This window comes from Bombina bombina, chromosome 2, assembly GCF_027579735.1.
Source record: "Bombina bombina isolate aBomBom1 chromosome 2, aBomBom1.pri, whole genome shotgun sequence".
In the NCBI taxonomy this organism is placed as follows: domain Eukaryota; kingdom Metazoa; phylum Chordata; class Amphibia; order Anura; family Bombinatoridae; genus Bombina; species Bombina bombina.
The window spans coordinates 51,635,295-51,654,670 of record NC_069500.1 but is presented as its reverse complement, the minus strand read 5'-3'; the positions used below and the strand labels follow the sequence as shown (position 1 = coordinate 51,654,670).

Here is a 19,376-nt window from a genome sequence, read left to right as displayed (position 1 = left end):
CTTAATTAGAGAATACCACCAGTAATAAAAACTGGAAATACATATGACATTTATAGCCCCTTAAGTAATGTCTATATCGATAAGATAATAATGTTTGTGGTATGCTATTTATAACTACCTGGGATGCATATAATATTGTGTATATATCATCACATAAAGTTATTCAATTCCAGAAGCCAAGAAACAATGAGTTAAAATAGCGCTTTTGGGTCTTTGTTTGTTTATACTGATACATCACAGAACTCCATAGAGTGACAGTAATTTGTATGTATGTTATGTGGTTTACAGTGCTGGTTTTATTCTCTAGATTTATTGTTAGGGCATACTATAAATGCTGCACCATTGGTATTGCTTATGGTTATCCAATTCATCTAAAGAACACTGCAAACTTTGAAAAAAAAAGAGAATACAGAATTTGTCAGGTAAAAATATAGCTTGAATGAAACATGAAAACAAATATATTATGGCAAACGGCACAAAAAACTTACATAAAAAAGAATTACAATGTAGAAGAAATAAAAAAATTATATTTGTCAGGAAACCTGAGATAGACCCCCAAAAAACATAATTTATGCTTACCTGATAAATTCCTTTCTTCTGTAGTGTGATCAGTCCACGGGTCATCATTACTTGTGGGATATTAACTGCTCCCCTACAGGAAGTGCAAGAGGATTCACCCAGCAGAGTTGCTATATAGCTCCTCCCCTCTACGTCACCTCCAGTCATTCGACCAAGGACCAACGAGAAAGGAGAAGCCAAGGGTGTAGTGGTGACTGGAGTATAATTTAAAAAATATTTACCTGCCTTAAAAAACAGGTCGGGCCGTGGACTGATCACACTACAGAAGAAAGGAATTTATCAGGTAAGCATAAATTATGTTTTCTTCTGTTAAGTGTGATCAGTCCACGGGTCATCATTACTTGTGGGATACCAATACCAAAGCAAAAGTACACGGATGACGGGAGGGATAGGCAGGCTCTTTATACAGAAGGAACCACTGCCTGAAGAACCTTTCTCCCAAAAATAGCCTCCGAGGAAGCAAAAGTGTCAAATTTGTAAAATTTGGAAAAAGTATGAAGCGAAGACCAAGTTGCAGCCTTGCAAATCTGTTCAACAGAGGCCTCATTCTTAAAGGCCCAAGTGGAAGCCACAGCTCTAGTGGAATGAGCTGTAATTCTTTCAGGAGGCTGCTGTCCAGCAGTCTCATAAGCTAAACGAATTATGCTACGAAGCCAAAAAGAGAGAGAGGTAGCAGAAGCTTTTTGACCTCTCCTCTGACCAGAGTAAACGACAAACAGGGAAGACGTTTGTCGAAAATCTTTAGTTGCCTGTAAATAAAATTTAAGGGCACGAACTACATCCAGATTGTGCAAAAGACGTTCCTTCCTCGAAGAAGGATTTGGGCACAAGGATGGAACAACAATCTCCTGATTGATATTCCTGTTAGTGACTACCTTAGGTAAGAACCCAGGCTTAGTACGCAGAACTACCTTATCCGAGTGAAAAATCAAATAAGGAGAATCACAATGTAAGGCTGATAACTCAGAGACTCTTCGAGCCGAGGAAATAGCCATTAAAAATAGAACTTTCCAAGATAACAACTTTATATCAATGGAATGAAGGGGTTCAAACGGAACACCCTGTAAAACGTTAAGAACAAGGTTTAAACTCCATGGTGGAGCCACAGCTTTAAACACAGGTTTAATCCTGGCCAAAGCCTGACAAAAAGCCTGAACGTCTGGAACTTCTGACAGACGCTTGTGTAACAGAATGGACAGAGCTGAGATCTGTCCCTTTAAGGAACTAGCGGATAACCCCTTTTCTAAACCTTCTTGTAGAAAAGACAATATCCTAGGAATCCTAACCTTACTCCAAGAGTAACCTTTGGATTCGCACCAATATAGGTATTTACGCCATATTTTATGGTAAATCTTTCTGGTAACAGGCTTCCTAGCCTGTATTAAGGTATCAATAACTGACTCAGAAAAACCACGCTTTGATAAGATCAAGCGTTCAATTTCCAAGCAGTCAGCTTCAGAGAAGTTAGATTTTGATGTTTGAAAGGACCCTGAATCAGAAGGTCCTGTTTCAGAGGTAACGACCAAGGTGGACAGAATGACATGTCCACCAGATCTGTATACCAAGTCCTGCGTGGCCATGCAGGCGCTATTAGAATCACTGATGCTTTCTCCTGTTTGATTCTGGCAATCAATCGAGGAAGCATCGGGAAAGGTGGAAACACATGAGCCATCCTGAAGGTCCATGGTGCTGTCAAGGCATCTATCAGGACCGCTCCCGGATCCCTGGATCTGGACCCGTAGCGCGGAAGCTTGGCGTTCTGTCGAGACGCCATGAGATCTATCTCTGGTTTGCCCCAACGTCGAAGTATTTGGGCAAAGACCTCTGGATGAAGTTCCCACTCCCCCTGATGAAAAGTCTGACGACTTAAGAAATCCGCCTCCCAGTTCTCCACTCCCGGGATGTGGATTGCAGACAGGTGGCAAGAGTGAGACTCTGCCCAGCGAATTATCTTCGATACTTCCATCATTGCTAGGGAGCTTCTTGTCCCTCCCTGATGGTTGATATAAGCTACAGTCGTGATGTTGTCCGACTGGAACCTGATGAACCCCCGAGTTGCTAACTGGGGCCAAGCCAGAAGAGCATTGAGGACTGCTCTCAATTCCAGAATGTTTATTGGAAGAAGACTCTCCTGATTCCATAGTCCCTGAGCCTTCAGAGAATTCCAGACAGCGCCCCAACCTAGTAGGCTGGCGTCTGTTGTTACAATTGACCAGTCTGGCCTGCTGAATGGCATTCCCCTGGACAGATGTGGCCGATAAAGCCACCATAGAAGAGAATTTCTGGTCTCTTGAATGGAATGAAGGACACGGCATGCACTTTGAAGTTTTGTTAACCTGTCCTCTGTCAGGTAAATCTTCATTTCTACAGAATCTATCAGAGTCCCCAGGAAGGGAACTCTTGTGAGTGGAAAGAGAGAACTTTTCTCTTCGTTCACTTTCCATCCATGCGACCTTAGAAATGCCAGTACTATCTCTGTATGAGATTTGGCAGTTTGAAAGCTTGAAGCTTGTATCAGTATGTCGTCTAAGTACGGAGCTACTGAAATTCCTCGCGGTCTTAGTACCGCCAGAAGAGTGCCCAGAACCTTTGTGAAGATTCTTGGAGCCGTAGCCAGTCCGAATGGAAGAGCTACAAACTGGTAATGCCTGTCTAAAAAGGCAAACCTTAGATACCGGTAATGACTTCTGTGAATCGGTATGTGAAGGTAAGCATCCTTTAAATCCACTGTGGTCAAGTACTGACCCTCTTGGATCATGGGCAAAATTGTTCGAATAGTTTCCATCTTGAACGATGGAACTCTTAGGAATTTGTTTAGGATCTTTAAATCCAAGATTGGCCTGAAGGTTCCCTCTTTTTTGGGAACTACAAACAGATTTGAGTAAAACCCTTGTCCTTGTTCCAACCGCGGAACTGGATGGATCACTCCCATTAATAAAAGATCTTGTACGCAGCGTAGAAACGCTTCCTTCTTTGTTAGGTTTGTTGACAACCTTGACAGATGAAATCTCCCTCTTGGGGGAGAGGATTTGTAGTCCAGAAGGTATCCCTGAGATATGATCTCTAACGCCCAGGGATCCTGAACATCTCTTGCCCAAGCCTGGGCGAAGAGGGAAAGTCTGCCCCCCACTAGATCCGGTCCCGGATCGGGGGCCCTCAATTCATGCTGTCTTAGGGGCAGCAGCAGGTTTTCTGGCCTGTTTGCCCCTGTTCCAGGACTGGTTAGGTTTCCAGCCTTGTCTGTAGCGAGCAACAGCTCCTTCCTGTTTTGGTGAAGAGGAAGTTGATGCTGCTCCTGCTTTGAAATTACGAAAGGAACGAAAATTGGACTGTCTAGCCTTGGCTTTGGCCTTGTCCTGAGGCAGGGCATGACCTTTACCTCCTGTAATGTCATCAATAATCTCTTTCAAGCCGAGCCCGAATAAGGTCTGCCCTTTGAAAGGAATATTAAGCAATTTAGATTTAGACGTAACATCAGCTGACCAGGATTTTAGCCACAGAGCTCTGCGTGCCTGAATGGCGAATCCTGAATTTTTAGCCGCAAGTTTAGTTAAATGTACTACGGCATCTGAAATAAATGAATTAGCTAACTTAAGGAATTTAAGTTTGTGTGTGATGTCATCTAGTGTGGATGATTGAAGTGTCTCTTCCAGAGACTCAAACCAAAATGCTGCTGCAGCCGTGACAGGCACAATACATGCAAGAGGTTGCAATATAAACCCTTGTTGAACAAACATTTTCTTAAGGTAACCCTCTAATTTTTTATCCATTGGATCTGAAAAAGCACAGCTATCCTCCACTGGGATAGTGGTACGCTTAGCTAAAGTAGAAACTGCTCCCTCCACCTTAGGGACCATTTGCCATAAGTCCCGTGTGGCGGCGTCTATTGGAAACATTTTTCTGAATATAGGAGGGGGTGAGAAAGGCACACCGGGTCTATCCCACTCCTTAGTAACAATGTCAGTAAGTCTCTTAGGTATAGGAAAAACGTCAGTACTCGTCGGTACCGCAAAATATTTATCCAACCTACACATTTTTTCTGGGATTGCAACTGTGTTACAATCATTCAGAGCCGCTAATACCTCCCCTAGTAACACACGGAGGTTCTCAAGCTTAAATTTAAAATTTGAAATGTCTGAGTCCAGTTTATTTGGATCAGAACCGTCACCCACAGAATGAAGCTCTCCGTCTTCATGTTCTGCAAACTGTGACGCAGTATCAGACATGGCCCTTGCATTATCAGCGCACTCTGTTCTCATCCCAGAGTGATCACGTTTACCTCTTAGTTCTGGTAGTTTAGCCAAAACTTCAGTCATAACAGTAGCCATATCTTGTAATGTGATTTGTAATGGCCGCCCAGATGCACTCGGCGCTACAATATCACGCACCTCCTGAGCGGGAGATGCAGGTACTGACACGTGAGGCGAGTTAGTCGGCATAACTCTCCCCTCGTTGTTTGGTGAAATATGTTCAATTTGTACAGATTGACTATTTTTTAAAGTAGCATCAATACATTTAGTACATAAATTTCTATTGGGCTCCACTTTGGCATTAACACATATAGCACAGATATCTTCCTCTGAATCAGACATGTTTAACACACTAGCAAATAAACAGCAACTTGGAAATACTTTTCAAAGTAATTTACAAATAATATGAAAACGAACTGTGCCTTTAAGAAGCACAGAAAAATATTATAACAGATAAAATAATTAAGTTATAGCATCAATCTTTGTCAGAATATACAGTTTTAGCAAAGGATTGTTCCCCTCAGCAAATGATAACTAACCCAGGCAGCAGAAAAAAAATACACAAATAAACGTTTTTTATATCACAGTCAATACAATCAGCACAGCTCTGCTGTATGATTACTTCCCTCAAAAAAGACTCTTGAGATCCCTGAACTCTGTAGAGATGAACCGGATCATGCAGGAAGAAAATGAACCTCTGACTGAGTTTTTCTGATGCATAGTGAAAGCACCAAAATGGCCCCTCCCCCACACACATAACAGTGAGAGGGATAAGTGAACTGCTCTAATTTAAATCAAAACTATTGCCAAGTGGAAAAAAAGTGCCCAAAACATTTTTTCACCCAGTACCTCAGAGAAAAAAACGTTTTTACATGCCAGCAAAAAAACATTTTACCTCAATAATTAATTGTCATTTAAAACCTATTGCAAGTCCCTGCAAAATAGGTTAAGTCTATGTATACAGTTTAAAAGCCAGAGAAGTACCATTTCCCAGAAAACTGAAGTGTAAAATATACATACATGACAGCCTGATATCAGCTACATCTACTGCATTCAAGGCTGAGTTTACATTATAACGGTATGGCAGGATTTTCTCATCAATTCCATGTCAGAAAATAATAAACTGCTACATACCTCTTTGCAGATTAATCTGCCTGCTGTCCCCTGATCTGAAGTTTACCTCACTCCTCAGATGGCCGAGAAACAGCAATATGATCTTAACTACTCCGGCTAAAATCATAGAAAAACTCAGGTAGATTCTTCTTCAAATTCTACCAGAGAAGGAATAACACACTCCGGTGCTATTATAAAATAACAAACTTTTGATTGAAGATATAAAAACTAAATATATCACCATAGTCCTCTCACACATCCTATCTAGTCGTTGGGTGCAAGAGAATGACTGGAGGTGACGTAGAGGGGAGGAGCTATATAGCAACTCTGCTGGGTGAATCCTCTTGCACTTCCTGTAGGGGAGCAGTTAATATCCCACAAGTAATGATGACCCGTGGACTGATCACACTTAACAGAAGAAACATAAATGTTACATAATGGTATTGTGGATATAAATCACATTTATATTTTTTGCCATCTATGGGCCAGATTACAAGTGGAGGGCTAATTAACGCTACTGCTTGAGCTTTAATTGCGCAAGAAATAAGCTTTTTGCGAACTTGCAATATTGCATGCACGTTCACGTATTCCTGCATAAAGTCAATAGAGAAAAAAAAGTGAATAAAAACTTGCTCACAAACCTGATCTCATAGTATGTGCTCTAACCCTACATGAAAATATGAGCTTAGGGTTTATTTTACAGGTAAGTATTTTTAAATAGGAATTATTTAGTTATTAATATTAATTTTCATTTTGAATTATTTTAATTATGTTAAAGTTAGGGGGTGTTAGGGTTACTTTAGGGGTTAATATATTTATTTAGTGTTAGTGATGTGGGAGGCCAGAGGTTTAGGGGTTAATAACTTTAGTATAGTAGTGGCAGCGGCGACATTGGGGGCAGCAGATTAGGGGTTAATAAGTATAATGTAGGTGTTGGCGATGTTAGGGGCGGCAGATTAGTGGTTAATAAGTGTAATGTAGGTGGCAGCGATGTTAGGGGTAGCAGATTAGGGGTGTTTAGACTCAGGGTTTATGTTAGGTTTAAACATACATTTTTTTTCCCCATAAACATCAATTGGGCAGCGTTGCAGAGCTTTACGCTCCGCAATTGCAGGTGTTAGGCTTTTTTTTAGCCGGCTCTCCCCAATGATGTCTATGGGGAAATTGTAAACGAGCACGTCAAAACATTGCTTGTATTTGGGTGCGGTATGGAGCTCAACAAAACCATATCGCTCACACAAGCCGTTTTTTTGCAAACCTGTAATAGCAGCTCTATGAAAGGTGAGCGGTGAAAATAACTTGCAAGTTATTAGCGAGCAGCCATAACACAAAATTTGCAATCTGGCTGAGAGTTAGTTATGCAAAACTGGGGAATGGGTAATAAAAGGGATTATTTATCTTATCTATCTTTTTAAACAATAAAAATTCAGAGTAGACTGTCCCTTTAAACATAACAATATATTTTGATTGGTACAATTATATAGAAAGCTTCCAAATTTCTTAGGAGAAACAAAACATTTTTTTAATACCGCAGTCAATTTGACATCTATACATTTTCTTAGTGCGTTGCATGTGTAAAAGTAATATTTATTCTAAACTAAAGCTGCAATTTCTTATCTGCAAAGCTGGTGTCAAACAACCACATGTGAAATATTTTGGTTTGCTTCTTATTCCCACATATGGTTACCACATATTCTGGTTTGATTAGTACAAGACTGACGGATATAGCGGTTGTTCAGTTATAATTTATTAGGAAATAAGTCTGCTGGGAACTATAGTAAGATCTGTATAATTAATTATTTTGCTTTATTATCAAGCAAAACAAGTTAATCATCCTTAACACTAAAATTATTTTATCAGTGCTGATTACACATTCTTATAGTTTAGTGAATTAATTGGAATTTCACATATAATTTATACAAATTACCTGACAATCATATTTGAGAATAAACTCACATTTTAGCACTATTGACCAGTAAATCTATATGTGTACTCTATTTATGGCGATGACTAACCATACAAATTCCCCAACAACAGTAGAATGGATTTACTTTTTTTTCTTTAAATAATAATACAAATAATAACAACAACAATAATCTTAGACAAAAAAAAAATGATTTACCATAGACATCTGTGGATCTGGAACTTTAACAATCTCTGAGCTTGATGAGATTGCAGTTGACTCATCACCATCCTGAAAGATATTAAGGTTTAAAGGGTAATTAGCTTAATCATTGATAAATATTTACCTACATACACTTTCTACTAGCTACCTGTCAAAACTGAAGATAGACATTGCTTAAAGGGATATAACACCCAATTTGTTTCTTTCATGATTCAGATAGAGCAGGCAATTTTAAGCAACTTTCTAATTTACTCCTATTATCAATTTTGCTTCGTTCTCTTAGTATCTTAATTTGAAAAGAAGGAATGTAAGCTTAGGAGCTGACACATTTATTGCTACATTTAGCCACCAATCAGCAAGCGCTACCCAGGTACTGAACCAAAAATGGGCCGGCTCCTAAGCTAACATTCCAGCTTTACGACAAAAGAAATCAAGAGAATTGGAGTAAATTAGAAAGTTGCTTAAAATCACATGCTCTATCTGAATCCTGAAAGAAAACATTTTGATTTCATACCTCATTAAAAAGACTGCAGCATGCTCTATCTGAATCATGAACGTTTAATTTTGACTTTAATATCGCTTTAAATTTTGGGACTGTCTAGAACAGGGGTGTTAAACTCATATGAGTCACTAGCCATTTTCCATACATGTGTAACTCACGTGGGCCGCACAATACCTACATGCCATGCCACTGCTAAACACAGCAGTGGCGTTTGCTATAACTGTTAGCATTTTTAAAAGATTGTGTTGTGTAACCCCTAAGTAACTTACTCTGGAATCGCGCTCTAATGCTTTTAAGGTGACATGCACGCTTTATCTGGTTGCTCTCCCAGATAAAATAAATATATAGAAAATATTACTCAAATATATAGTATGTAATTTTAGTTAAAGAGAACATTAAGGAAAGGAATGGGCAAAAATGATGTGAAAGATCAGTGCTGCCTTAGTAATGAACAAATAAAGAAGTGCTGCATGTGTCAAATAAATCATTATGCACTTGTGTGTGCCCTTTTTTTTTATATAACAATGAGGCTTGTTAAAGTTTCAGCAGTTTTAATGATCTTGCTACCGTAGCGCAGCTGCTCAGACGCCAGCAAGGTGGAGGTGGAGTACTGGTTTGGGCTGGTATCATCAAAGATGAGCTTGTGGGGCCTTTTCGGGTTGAGGATGGAGTCAAGCTCAACTCCCAGTCCTACTGCCAGTTTCTGGAAGACACCTTCTTCAAGCAGTGGTACAGGAAGAAGTCTGCATCCTTCAAGAAAAACATGATTTTCATGCAGGACAATGCTCCATCACGCGCGTCCAAGTACTCCACAGCGTGGCTGGCAAGAAAGGGTATAAAAGAAGAAAATCTAATGACATGGCCTCCTTGTTCACCTGATTTGAACCCCATTGAGAACCTGTGGTCCATCATCAAATGTGAGATTTACAAGGAGGGAGAACAGTACACCTCTCTGAACAGTGTCTGGGAGGCTGTGGTTGCTGCTGCACGCAATGTTGATGGTGAACAGATCAAAACACTGACAGAATCCATGGATGGCAGGCTTTTGAGTGTCCTTGCAAAGAAAGGTGGCTATATTGGTCACTGATTTGTTTTTGTTTTGTTTTTGAATGTCAGAAATGTATATTTGTGAATGTTGAGATGTTATATTGGTTTCACTGGTAAAAATAAATAATTGAAATGGGTATATATTTGTTTTTTGTTAAGTTGCCTAATAATTATGCACAGTAATAGTCACCTGCACACACAGATATCCCCCTAAAATAGCTATAACTAAAAACAAACTAAAAACTCTTCCAAAACTATTCAGCTTTGATATTAATGAGTTTTTTGGGTTCATTGAGAACATGGTTGTTGTTCAATTATAAAATTAATCCTCAAAAATACAACTTGCCTAATAATTCTGCACTCCCTGTATACACTCAAACAACTTTTCAATTTACTTCTTTTATCTAATAAACTTTGTTTTCTTGGTATCCTTTAAAGAAAAGGATACTAAGGTAGGCTCAGGAGCAGCAATACACTACTGGGAGCTAGCAGTTGATTGGTTGCTGCACATATATGCCTCTTGTCATTGGCTCATCATATGTGTTCAGCTAGTTCCCAGTAGTGCATTACAGTTCCTTCAACAGAGGATATCAAGAGAATGAAACACATTTCATAATAGAAGTAAATTGGAAAGTTGTTTAAAATTGTATGTTCCATCTAAATAAACAAATACATTGTTTTGGTTCCATGAACCCTTTAAATATTGATTGTTTATTAGGAGCTGAACATATTTGCCAAGTTCCGCCAACCTACTGCATGTATATTTTGGCATGCTAAGTTCCTCCAATCATGATTGACTCTTAAATTCCTACTCGCACTCCTAAACTGCAATAAAACAGATAACTAGACAAGAAGAAAGTTGTGGGCAGAGCTTGGCAACCATTTTCTGCTGCTAATAAACAAATATTTAAAAGTTTCTTGCACTTCTTACAAACTTATAGATGTGGGACCTGTTGCAAGATGCTTGTCTGGTATATAACAATTAGTAATAAAGAATAAGTATTAGGTCTAGGCTGTCCCTTTAAGGTCAGATTTAAATGAGCTGCAGCACTAATCACCATGCACAAGTGTCAGTGATGCGATGTATGCCAGGTGCACTTCACACTCACTGGAGCCAATGAGAAAAAAAGAAAAGGAAAAAAAAAGAGGAAATTTATGCTTACCTGATAAATTTATGTATTTTACGATACGACGAGTCCACGGATTTCATCCTTACTTATGGGATATCGCCTCCTGGTCAGCAGGAGCAGGCAAAGAGCACCACATCAGAGCTGTATATATAGATCCTCCCTTCCCTCCCACTCCAGTCATTCGACCGCAGTTAGGAAGAGAAAGGAAAAGCCAAGGTGCAGAGGTGACTGAAGTTTAACAAAAATAAAGACCTGTCTTAGCAAACGACAGGGTGGGCCGTGGACTCGTCGTATCGTAAAAGAAATACATTTATCAGGTAAGCATAAATTTCCTTTTCTTTTACAAGATACGACGAGTCCACGGATTTCATCTTTACTTATGGGATACAATACCAAAGCTATAGGACACGGATGAAAGAGAGGGACAAGACAGGAACCTAAACGGAAGGCACCACTGCTTGAAGAACCTTTCTCCCAAAAACAGCCTCGGACGAGGCAAAAGTATCAAATTTGGAAAATTTGGAAAAAGTGTGAAGAGACGACCAAGTTGCAGCCTTGCAAATCTGTTCAACAGAAGCATCATTTTTAAATGCCCATGAGAAAGCCAAAGCCCTAGTGGAATGAGCCGTAATTCGTTCTGGAGGCTGCTGTCCAGCAGTCTCATATACAACACGGATGATACTCTTCAGCCAAAAAGAAAGAGAGGAAGCCGTAGCTTTCTGACCTCTACATTTCCCAGAAAAAACAACAAATAATGAAGATGTTTGACGAGAATCCTTAGTCGCCAGCAAGTAGAACTTCAAGGCACGGACTACGTCCAAATTATGTAACAGACGCTCCTTCTTAGAAGAAGGGTTAGGACACAAGGAAGGAACAACAATTTCCTGATTAATATTCTTGTTGGAAACAACCTTAGGAAGAAAAGCAGGTTTGGTACGCAACACTACCTTATCGGAATGAAACATAAGATAAGGAGAATCACATTGTAATGCCGAAAGCTCAGAAACTCTGCGAGCAGAAGAAATAGCAACCAAAAATAAAACCTTCCAAGATAATAATTTAATATCTATGGAATGCATAGGTTCAAACAGAACCCCTTGAAGAACATTAAGAACTAAATTCAAACTCCAAGGAGAAGCAATTGGTCTAAACACAGGCCTGATTCTAGTCAGAGCCTGACAAAAGGATTGAACAATTGGAACATCAGCCAGACGCTTGTGAAGCAAAATAGACAAGGTAGAAATCTGTCCCTTTAAGGAACTTGCTGAAAACCCTTTCTTCAATCCTTCTTGGAAAAAAGCTAAAATCCTAGGAATCCTAACCCTACTCCATGAATAGCCCTTTGATTCGCACCAATAAAGATATTTAGGCCATATCTTATGGTCATTTTTTCTAGTAACAGGCTTACGTGCCTGAATCAAGGTATCAATGACCGAATCAGAGAACCCTCGCTTAGATAAAATCAAGCGTTCAATCTCCAATCAGTCAGCTGCAGAGAAATTAGATTCGGATTATGGAAGGGTCCCAGAATAAGAAGGTCCTGCCTCAATAGAAGCTTCCACGGTGGCAGAGATGACATGTCCACCAGATCGGCATACCAAGTCCTGCAAGGCCACGCAGGAGCGATGAGAATCACCGAAGCCCTCTCCTGTTTGACTCGAACAATCACCCGGGGAAGGAGAGCAAATGGAGGGAACACATAAGCTAGGTTGAACGACCAAGGCATCTATCAGTTCGGCCTGAGGATCCCTGGACCTGGATCCGTATCTTGGGAGCTTGGCATTCTGACGAGACGCCATAAGATCCAGCTCTAGCCTGCCCCATCTGAGAACCAGGTTGGCAAAGACTTCCGGATGGAGTTCCCATTCCCCCGGATGAAACGTCTGTCTGCTCAAAAAATCCGCCTCCCAGTTGTCCACTCCTGGGATGTAGATTGCCGACAGATAACAAGAGTGAGCCCACTGAATTATCTTGGCTACCTCTGTCATTGCTAAGGAACTCCTTGTTCCTCCCTGATAATTGATGTAAGCCAACTGAGGCCAAGCTTGAAGTGCATTGAATATTGCTCTCAACTCCAGAATATTGATGGGAAGTAGAGACTCCGACCGAGTCCACACACCCTGAGCCTTCAGGGAGTTCCAGACTGCACCCCATCCTATCAGGCTGGCGTCCGTTGTCACTATCACCCAAGAGGGTCTGCAGAAGCATGTCCCTTGGGACAGATGATCCGGCGACAACCACCAAAGAAGAGAGTCCCTTGTCTCCTGATTCAGATCTATTTGAGAAGACAAATTTGCATAATCTCTATTCTATTGTCTGAGCATGCTCAGTTGTAGAGGTCTGAGATGAAAACAAGCAAACAGAATGATGTCCATTGCTGCCACCATCAATCCAATTGCCTCAATGCACTGAGCCACTGACGGCCGAGGATTGGACTGAAGGGTTCGGCATGTATTCAGAATCTTTAACTTTCTGACTTCTGTCAAAAAGATCTTCATGGATAGAGAGTCGATTAGAGTTCCCAGGAAAGGAACCCTTGTCTGAGGAATTAGTGAACTCTTTTCCAGATTCACCTTCCACCCGTGAGTCTGCAGAAAGGATAGGACAATGTCGGTATGAGACTTTGTTAGTTGATAAGACGACACCTGGATCAGAATATCGTCCAGATAAGGCGCCACTGCAATGCCCCGTGGCCTGAGAACCGCCAGCAGAGACCCCAGAACCTTTGTGAAAATTCTGGGTGCCGTGGACAGACCGAAAGGAAGGGCCACAAACTGAAAATGTTTGTCCAGAAAGGCAAACCTAAGGAACTTGTGATGATCTCTGTGGATAGGAATATGAAGATATGTATACTTTAAATCCACGGTAGTCATATATTGACCCTCCTGGATCAATGGAAGAATGGTCCGAATAGTTTCCATCTTGAAGGATGGAACTCTGAGAACCTTGCTTAGACTTTTGAGATCTAAAATGGGTCAGAACGTTCCCTCTTTTTTGGGAACTACAAAGAGATTTGAGCAAAACCCCTGCCCCTGTTCCTGAACTGGAACGGGGCATATTACTCCCATGGAGGAGAGATCTCTTACACAGCGTAAGAACGCCTCTCTTTTAATCTGGTCGACAGACAATTGTGAAAGAAGAAACCTTCCTATGGGGAAGGAATTTTTGAACTCCAACTGATACCCTTGAGACACGATTTCTAGTGTCCAGGGATCCTGAACGTCTCTTATCCAAGCCTGGACAAAGAGAGAGTCTGCCCCCTACTAGATCCGGTCCCGGGTCGGGGGCCGCCCCTTCATGCTGTCTTGATAGCAGCAGCAGGCTTCTTGGGTTGTTTACCCTTGTTCCAAGCCTGGTTGGGTCTCCAGGTGGGCTTGGCTTGTGAATAATTCCCTTCCTGTTTAGTGGAAGAGGAAGAGGGGACTCCCTTGAAATTTCGAAAGGAACGAAAATTTCTCTGTCATCCCCTTTGCTTAGATGTTTTATCTTGAGGGAGGAGGTGACCCTTACCTCCCGCAATGTCAGAAATGATTTCTTTCAAGTCAGGCCCGAATAGGGTCTTTCCCTTGAAAGGAATAGCCAAAAGCTTGGATTTAGAGGACACATCCACAGACCAAGATTTTAACCATAAGGCTCTTCGTGCTAAGATGGAGAATCCCAAACTCTTAGCCGCCAATTTGGTGATCTGAAAGGAAGCATCCATAATAAAAGAATTAGCCAGCTTAAGGGCCTTAATTCTATCCTGTACTTCCTCCAAAGAAGTCTCAGTCCTTAGAGACTCTTCTAGAGTGTCAAACCAAAAAGCAGCCGCAGTCGTGACTGTTACAATGCAGGCCGCCGGTTACAATAAGAAGCCTTGATGAACATAGAGTCTTTTGAGAAGAACCTCCAACTTCTTATCCATGGGGTCTTTGAAAGCACAACTGTCCTCGATAGGGATAGTCATACGCTTAGCCAGGGTATAGATAGCTCCCTCCACCTTAGGGACCATCTGCCAAGAATCCCGAATGGTGTCAGCTATAGGGTACATTTTCTTAAAAATAGTAGAAGGGGAAAACGGGATACCCGGTCTTTCCCATTCCCTTGCAATAATTTCCGAAATTCTCTTAGGAACCGGAAAAACATCGGAATAAGAAGGAACCTCTAAGTATCTGTCCATCTTACTCAATTTTTCTGGTGGGACCCCAATAGAGTCACAGTCGTCCAGAGTCACCTAAACCTCTCGTAGCAAAAGGCGGAGGTGTTCAAGCTTAAATCTGAAGGACATGACGCCAGAATCTGTCTGGGGCAATGCACTTCCTGAGTCAGACAGTTCCCCCTCAGATAGAGCCTCCGTACCCCCCAATTCAGAGCCCTGGGAGGGTACATCGGAGATTGCCATCAAAACATCAGAAGTCGCAGGGACCGCATGGGCCTCTTTCCTACTGTGTTTGCCTTGCAAAGCTGGCAACTTAGATAAAACTTCTGAAAGAGTGGATGACATAACTGCAGCCATATGCTGCAGAGTGAATGAAGCAGACGCAGTTGAAGAACACAGCTTCGCCTGTGCGGGCGTTAAAGGCAGTGACGCTTGGGGAAACATCCTTAGATATACTTGCATTAAAGAAAATTTGTTCTTTAAACTGTAAAGCCCTCTCAGTACATGAGGGACAAAAAGGAATAGGGGGTTCCACATTGGCATCTAAACACATAGAACATGTACTGTTCTGAAGGTCAGCCATGACAAAAGATAAGCAAAGGCAATATTGGTCATGGTACTGTAGATAAATTGTAAATAAAATAACAAGCAAGTAGTTAATATAAATGAAAACAAATATGTTGAAAAAAAAACCGGAAAAAAAAACAAGTGTACTGTGCCTTTAAAAAATAAAACGTTACAATTTTTTTACTGTGCAGCACTCGCATTTAAAAGCAGGGAAGCCCAGTTAGGTTACACTAGCTTTTCTTACAAGCAGTTATTATGATCTACCCGCTAAAAGTGTGAAAAATCTTAGGGACAGAAAATACACTTGCACCTAGCCACAGCTCTGCTGCAGCGCCTACCTGCCCCCACGACCAACCAATAGTACTCCGTGAACTGCGTGCCTAAGACCGCTTGTGAAGATGACTGAGACAAGCGGACTTAGGAAAACACTGGAGCCTCGAGGTACACTGCTGTCGGAACCCGGAACACTAACTGCGCGGCTAAGCGCACAAACGTTAAGCCCCGCCCTGCATGGGCTGTAGTCTAACTCTGATAAGGAGAACCACATGGGGAATACAAATGTCGTAAAGAAAACGACTAGGAATAAACAATGTGCCACTTTGAATAAACAATGTGCCCCCTGAAAAGTCCTGTGCCTGTCAATGCTAAGGCATAAAAATTGGAGTAAGACTCCCTAAACAGTCCCCATCGTCAAGCCCACATTCAATGTGCATCGCAATGTAACCGGGCTAGTAACTTAAAAAGCCCACTGTTATTGCCTCACAGCGGAATTCTCCAGCTCACATAATAAAGGGGGGGAAACATCCATGCATATAAATTACTCTTGCAAGTTGATTACCCCTTCCTGGTGTAGGAAATAATGGCCAGTCTGTTCTGAGCTACATCGTCTCCCCAGAATCAAAAGACTGTACATACATCAATGCTGAGCTCAGCATTAACCTGTCCCACACGAAGAAGAGGTCCTTTTCATCACCTCCTGCAGATCTGTGGGGACAAACAGGGTCTTAGATAATATCTGCTAAGACCATCAGCAGGGCAGCAAACAGTATGGGAGGCGCAGAGAGAATGTAGAATCTCCCCAGTTCCCATTGCTGAAAAACCTGTAGCTTTACCCCTGAGAAAAATAGCACTCACTAGTACCATTTAAAAATAATAAACTCTTGATTGAAGAATCTAAACTAACATCTCACTTTACCTCTTCCTATCACTAACGCAGGCAAAGAGAATGACTGGAGTGGGAGGGAAGGGAGGAGCTATATATAAAGCTTTGCTGTGGTGCTCTTTGCCTCCTCCTGCTGACCAGGAGGCGATATCCCATAAGTAAGGATGAAATCCGTGGACTTGTCGTATCTTGTTAAAGAAAAAAGAATAAAAAATAAATAAAAAGGTAAATTACAATTATTTATTTATTTTTACTAAGCATTTGTAACATAGCTAATTTTTATATTATTTTGGGGATGATTAAAGAAAATGTGTTTATGTTTTTATTGTATCAGTATGTTTGTGCCAGCTTTCAAATGCTTTGTATTTTCTCTATGAAACTCAGAATCTATTTTGTTCATTTACAAATCAATTTAGTTATAAAAACGATATCAAAGTTTTCTTGGCTGTAAGTCTCTTTTGCTAGGTAAGTTGGCTATTGGTCTTGTTCCTTTATTGTATTATACAGTGTAAGGCCACTGACATTATCAGACACAAATAAAAAACTCCATCTGATCTTATCTGCCAAGTTACAGGATTATTTGAGAAAATTCTCCCCACGTACTGCAGAAAGATTTAGGGCAGATTGTCAAGGGTTTGCAAATCTGAGCCAGAATGCAAGTTCAAAAGCAGATATATATATATATATATATATATATATATATATATATATATATATATATATATATATATATATATAAAACATGTAAGGGAACTGCACTCGAAGACCGGATCAGGTACACATCCTGTGACTCAGCAACATCCAGCCCTGGGTGCTAAATAGCACTCCAAAAAAGCTGTGATGTCACCAGAGCCACAGGCAGTTAACCCCAGTCCGGAATGGGTGCAAGAACCAAGGGAGATTACAAATAAAAAGTAATACAACACATAGAAACACCCAGCACTCACCAGCTAGCTCACAGCTAAGATAAAATCACAACTGAACACACACACAGTGGATATAAAAAGTCTACACACCCCTGTTAAAATGTCATGTTTCTGTGATGTAAAGAAAATGAGACAAAGATAAATCATTTCAGAACTTTTTCCACCTTTAATGTGACCTATAAACTGTACAACTCAATTGCAAAACAAACAAAATATTTTAGGTGGAGGGAAGTAGAAATAAAAAACTAAAATAATATGGTTGCATAAACTAATACTTTGTTGAAGCACCCTTTGATTTTATTACAGCACTCAGTCTTTTTGGGTATGAGTTTTTCAGCATGGCACATCTTGACTTGGCAAGATTTGTCCACTCTTCTTTGCAAAAACACTCAAAATCTGTCAGATTGTGAGGGCATCTCTTGTGCACAACCCACTTAAGATCACCCCACAGATTTTGAATTGTATTCAGGTCTGGGCTCTGACTGGGCCATTCCAAAACTTTAAATTTAGTTGTGCTTGGATGTTTTTTTTTGTAAGCAAAGGCTTCTGTCTTGCCACTCTACCCCATAGCCCAGACAAATGAAGAATACGGGCGATTGTTGTCACATGCACCACACAGCCAGTACTTGCCAGATATTCCTGCAGCTCCTTTAATGGTAATGTAGGCCTCTTGCAGCCTCCCAGACCAGTTTTCTTCTCGTCTTTTCATCAATTTTGGAGGGACATCCAGTTCTTGGTAATGTCACTGTTGTGCCATATTTTCTCCACTTGATGATTACTGTCTTCACTGTGTTCCATGGTATATATAATGCCTTGGAAATTATTTTGTACCGTCCTCCTGACTGATACCTTTTAACAATGAGATCCCTCTGATGCTTTAGAAGCTCTCTGCGAACCATGGCTTTTGACGTAGGTTGCGACTAAGAAAATGTCAGGAAAGACCAACTAGAACAGCTGAACTTTATTTGGGGTTAATCAGAGGCACTTGAAATGATGGCAGGTGTGTACTGACACCTATTTAACATGATTTTGAATGTGATTGCTCAATTCTAAACACAGCTACATCCCCAGTTATAAGTGCACACTTATGCAACCATATTATATATATTATTTTTTTTTTTACTTCCCTCCACCTAGAAGTTTCAGTTTGTTTTAAATCAAGTTGTACAGTTTATAGGTCACATTAAAGGTGGAAAAAGTTCTGAAATTATTTATCTTTGTCTCATTTTTTTACATCACAGAAACCTGACATTTTAACAGGGGTGTGTAGACTTTGTATATCAAGTATATATATATGTATATGTATCATAGCCAGTGTCTGTGCGTAAATCAGCTCTTAAAGACTTCTCATGATGTCACAAATGTAGTTCCATTTTTTTTTCAAAATGAGCATGACACTACAACCTGAATTCCCATTAATAAAACAAAAAAACAAATTTGTCATCATACTATAATTTATAAACGGTACTGCCAAGCTATGCATGCTTGTGTGTGATGCTTAACGTAGTTTGCCCCTAAAGTCAATGTTATGAACCCTCAAACATATGTGAGATACACCGTTTTGTATAGGCCGCACTTTTTCCCCCATATGTAAGTCTTGAAATCAAGGGTGCGACCTATAATCGGGATGCTACCTTGAATGGTGTGGTCGGGGTTGGGCGAAAGCGCTGTTGTTACAGGGAGGGGTTTGGGCAAACACACAGCAACTTCCTATTTAAATGTATGGAGTGCTACTGACGTTAGACGCTGTTCCTGATCACCTGTTCCCGGAAGAAACGAGGAGGAGACTTGCCCTCGTCAGACGAAGCAAGGACCGTACTGGTTAATCACCAGGAGC

General features: G+C 40.7%; 1 protein-coding gene across 2 annotated transcripts in view; it reads right to left on the bottom strand.

Annotated features, from left to right (window-relative positions):
- The window catches only part of PIK3C3 (phosphatidylinositol 3-kinase catalytic subunit type 3), a 655,170-nt gene that overhangs the window by 421,218 nt on the left and 214,576 nt on the right, over positions 1–19,376 (bottom strand). For both annotated transcript variants that reach the window (XM_053701053.1, XM_053701054.1), the window contains one exon: positions 8,065–8,136. In XM_053701053.1, coding sequence (XP_053557028.1) covers positions 8,065–8,136 — 72 coding nt within the window. The remainder of the gene's footprint in view (positions 1–8,064; positions 8,137–19,376) is intronic.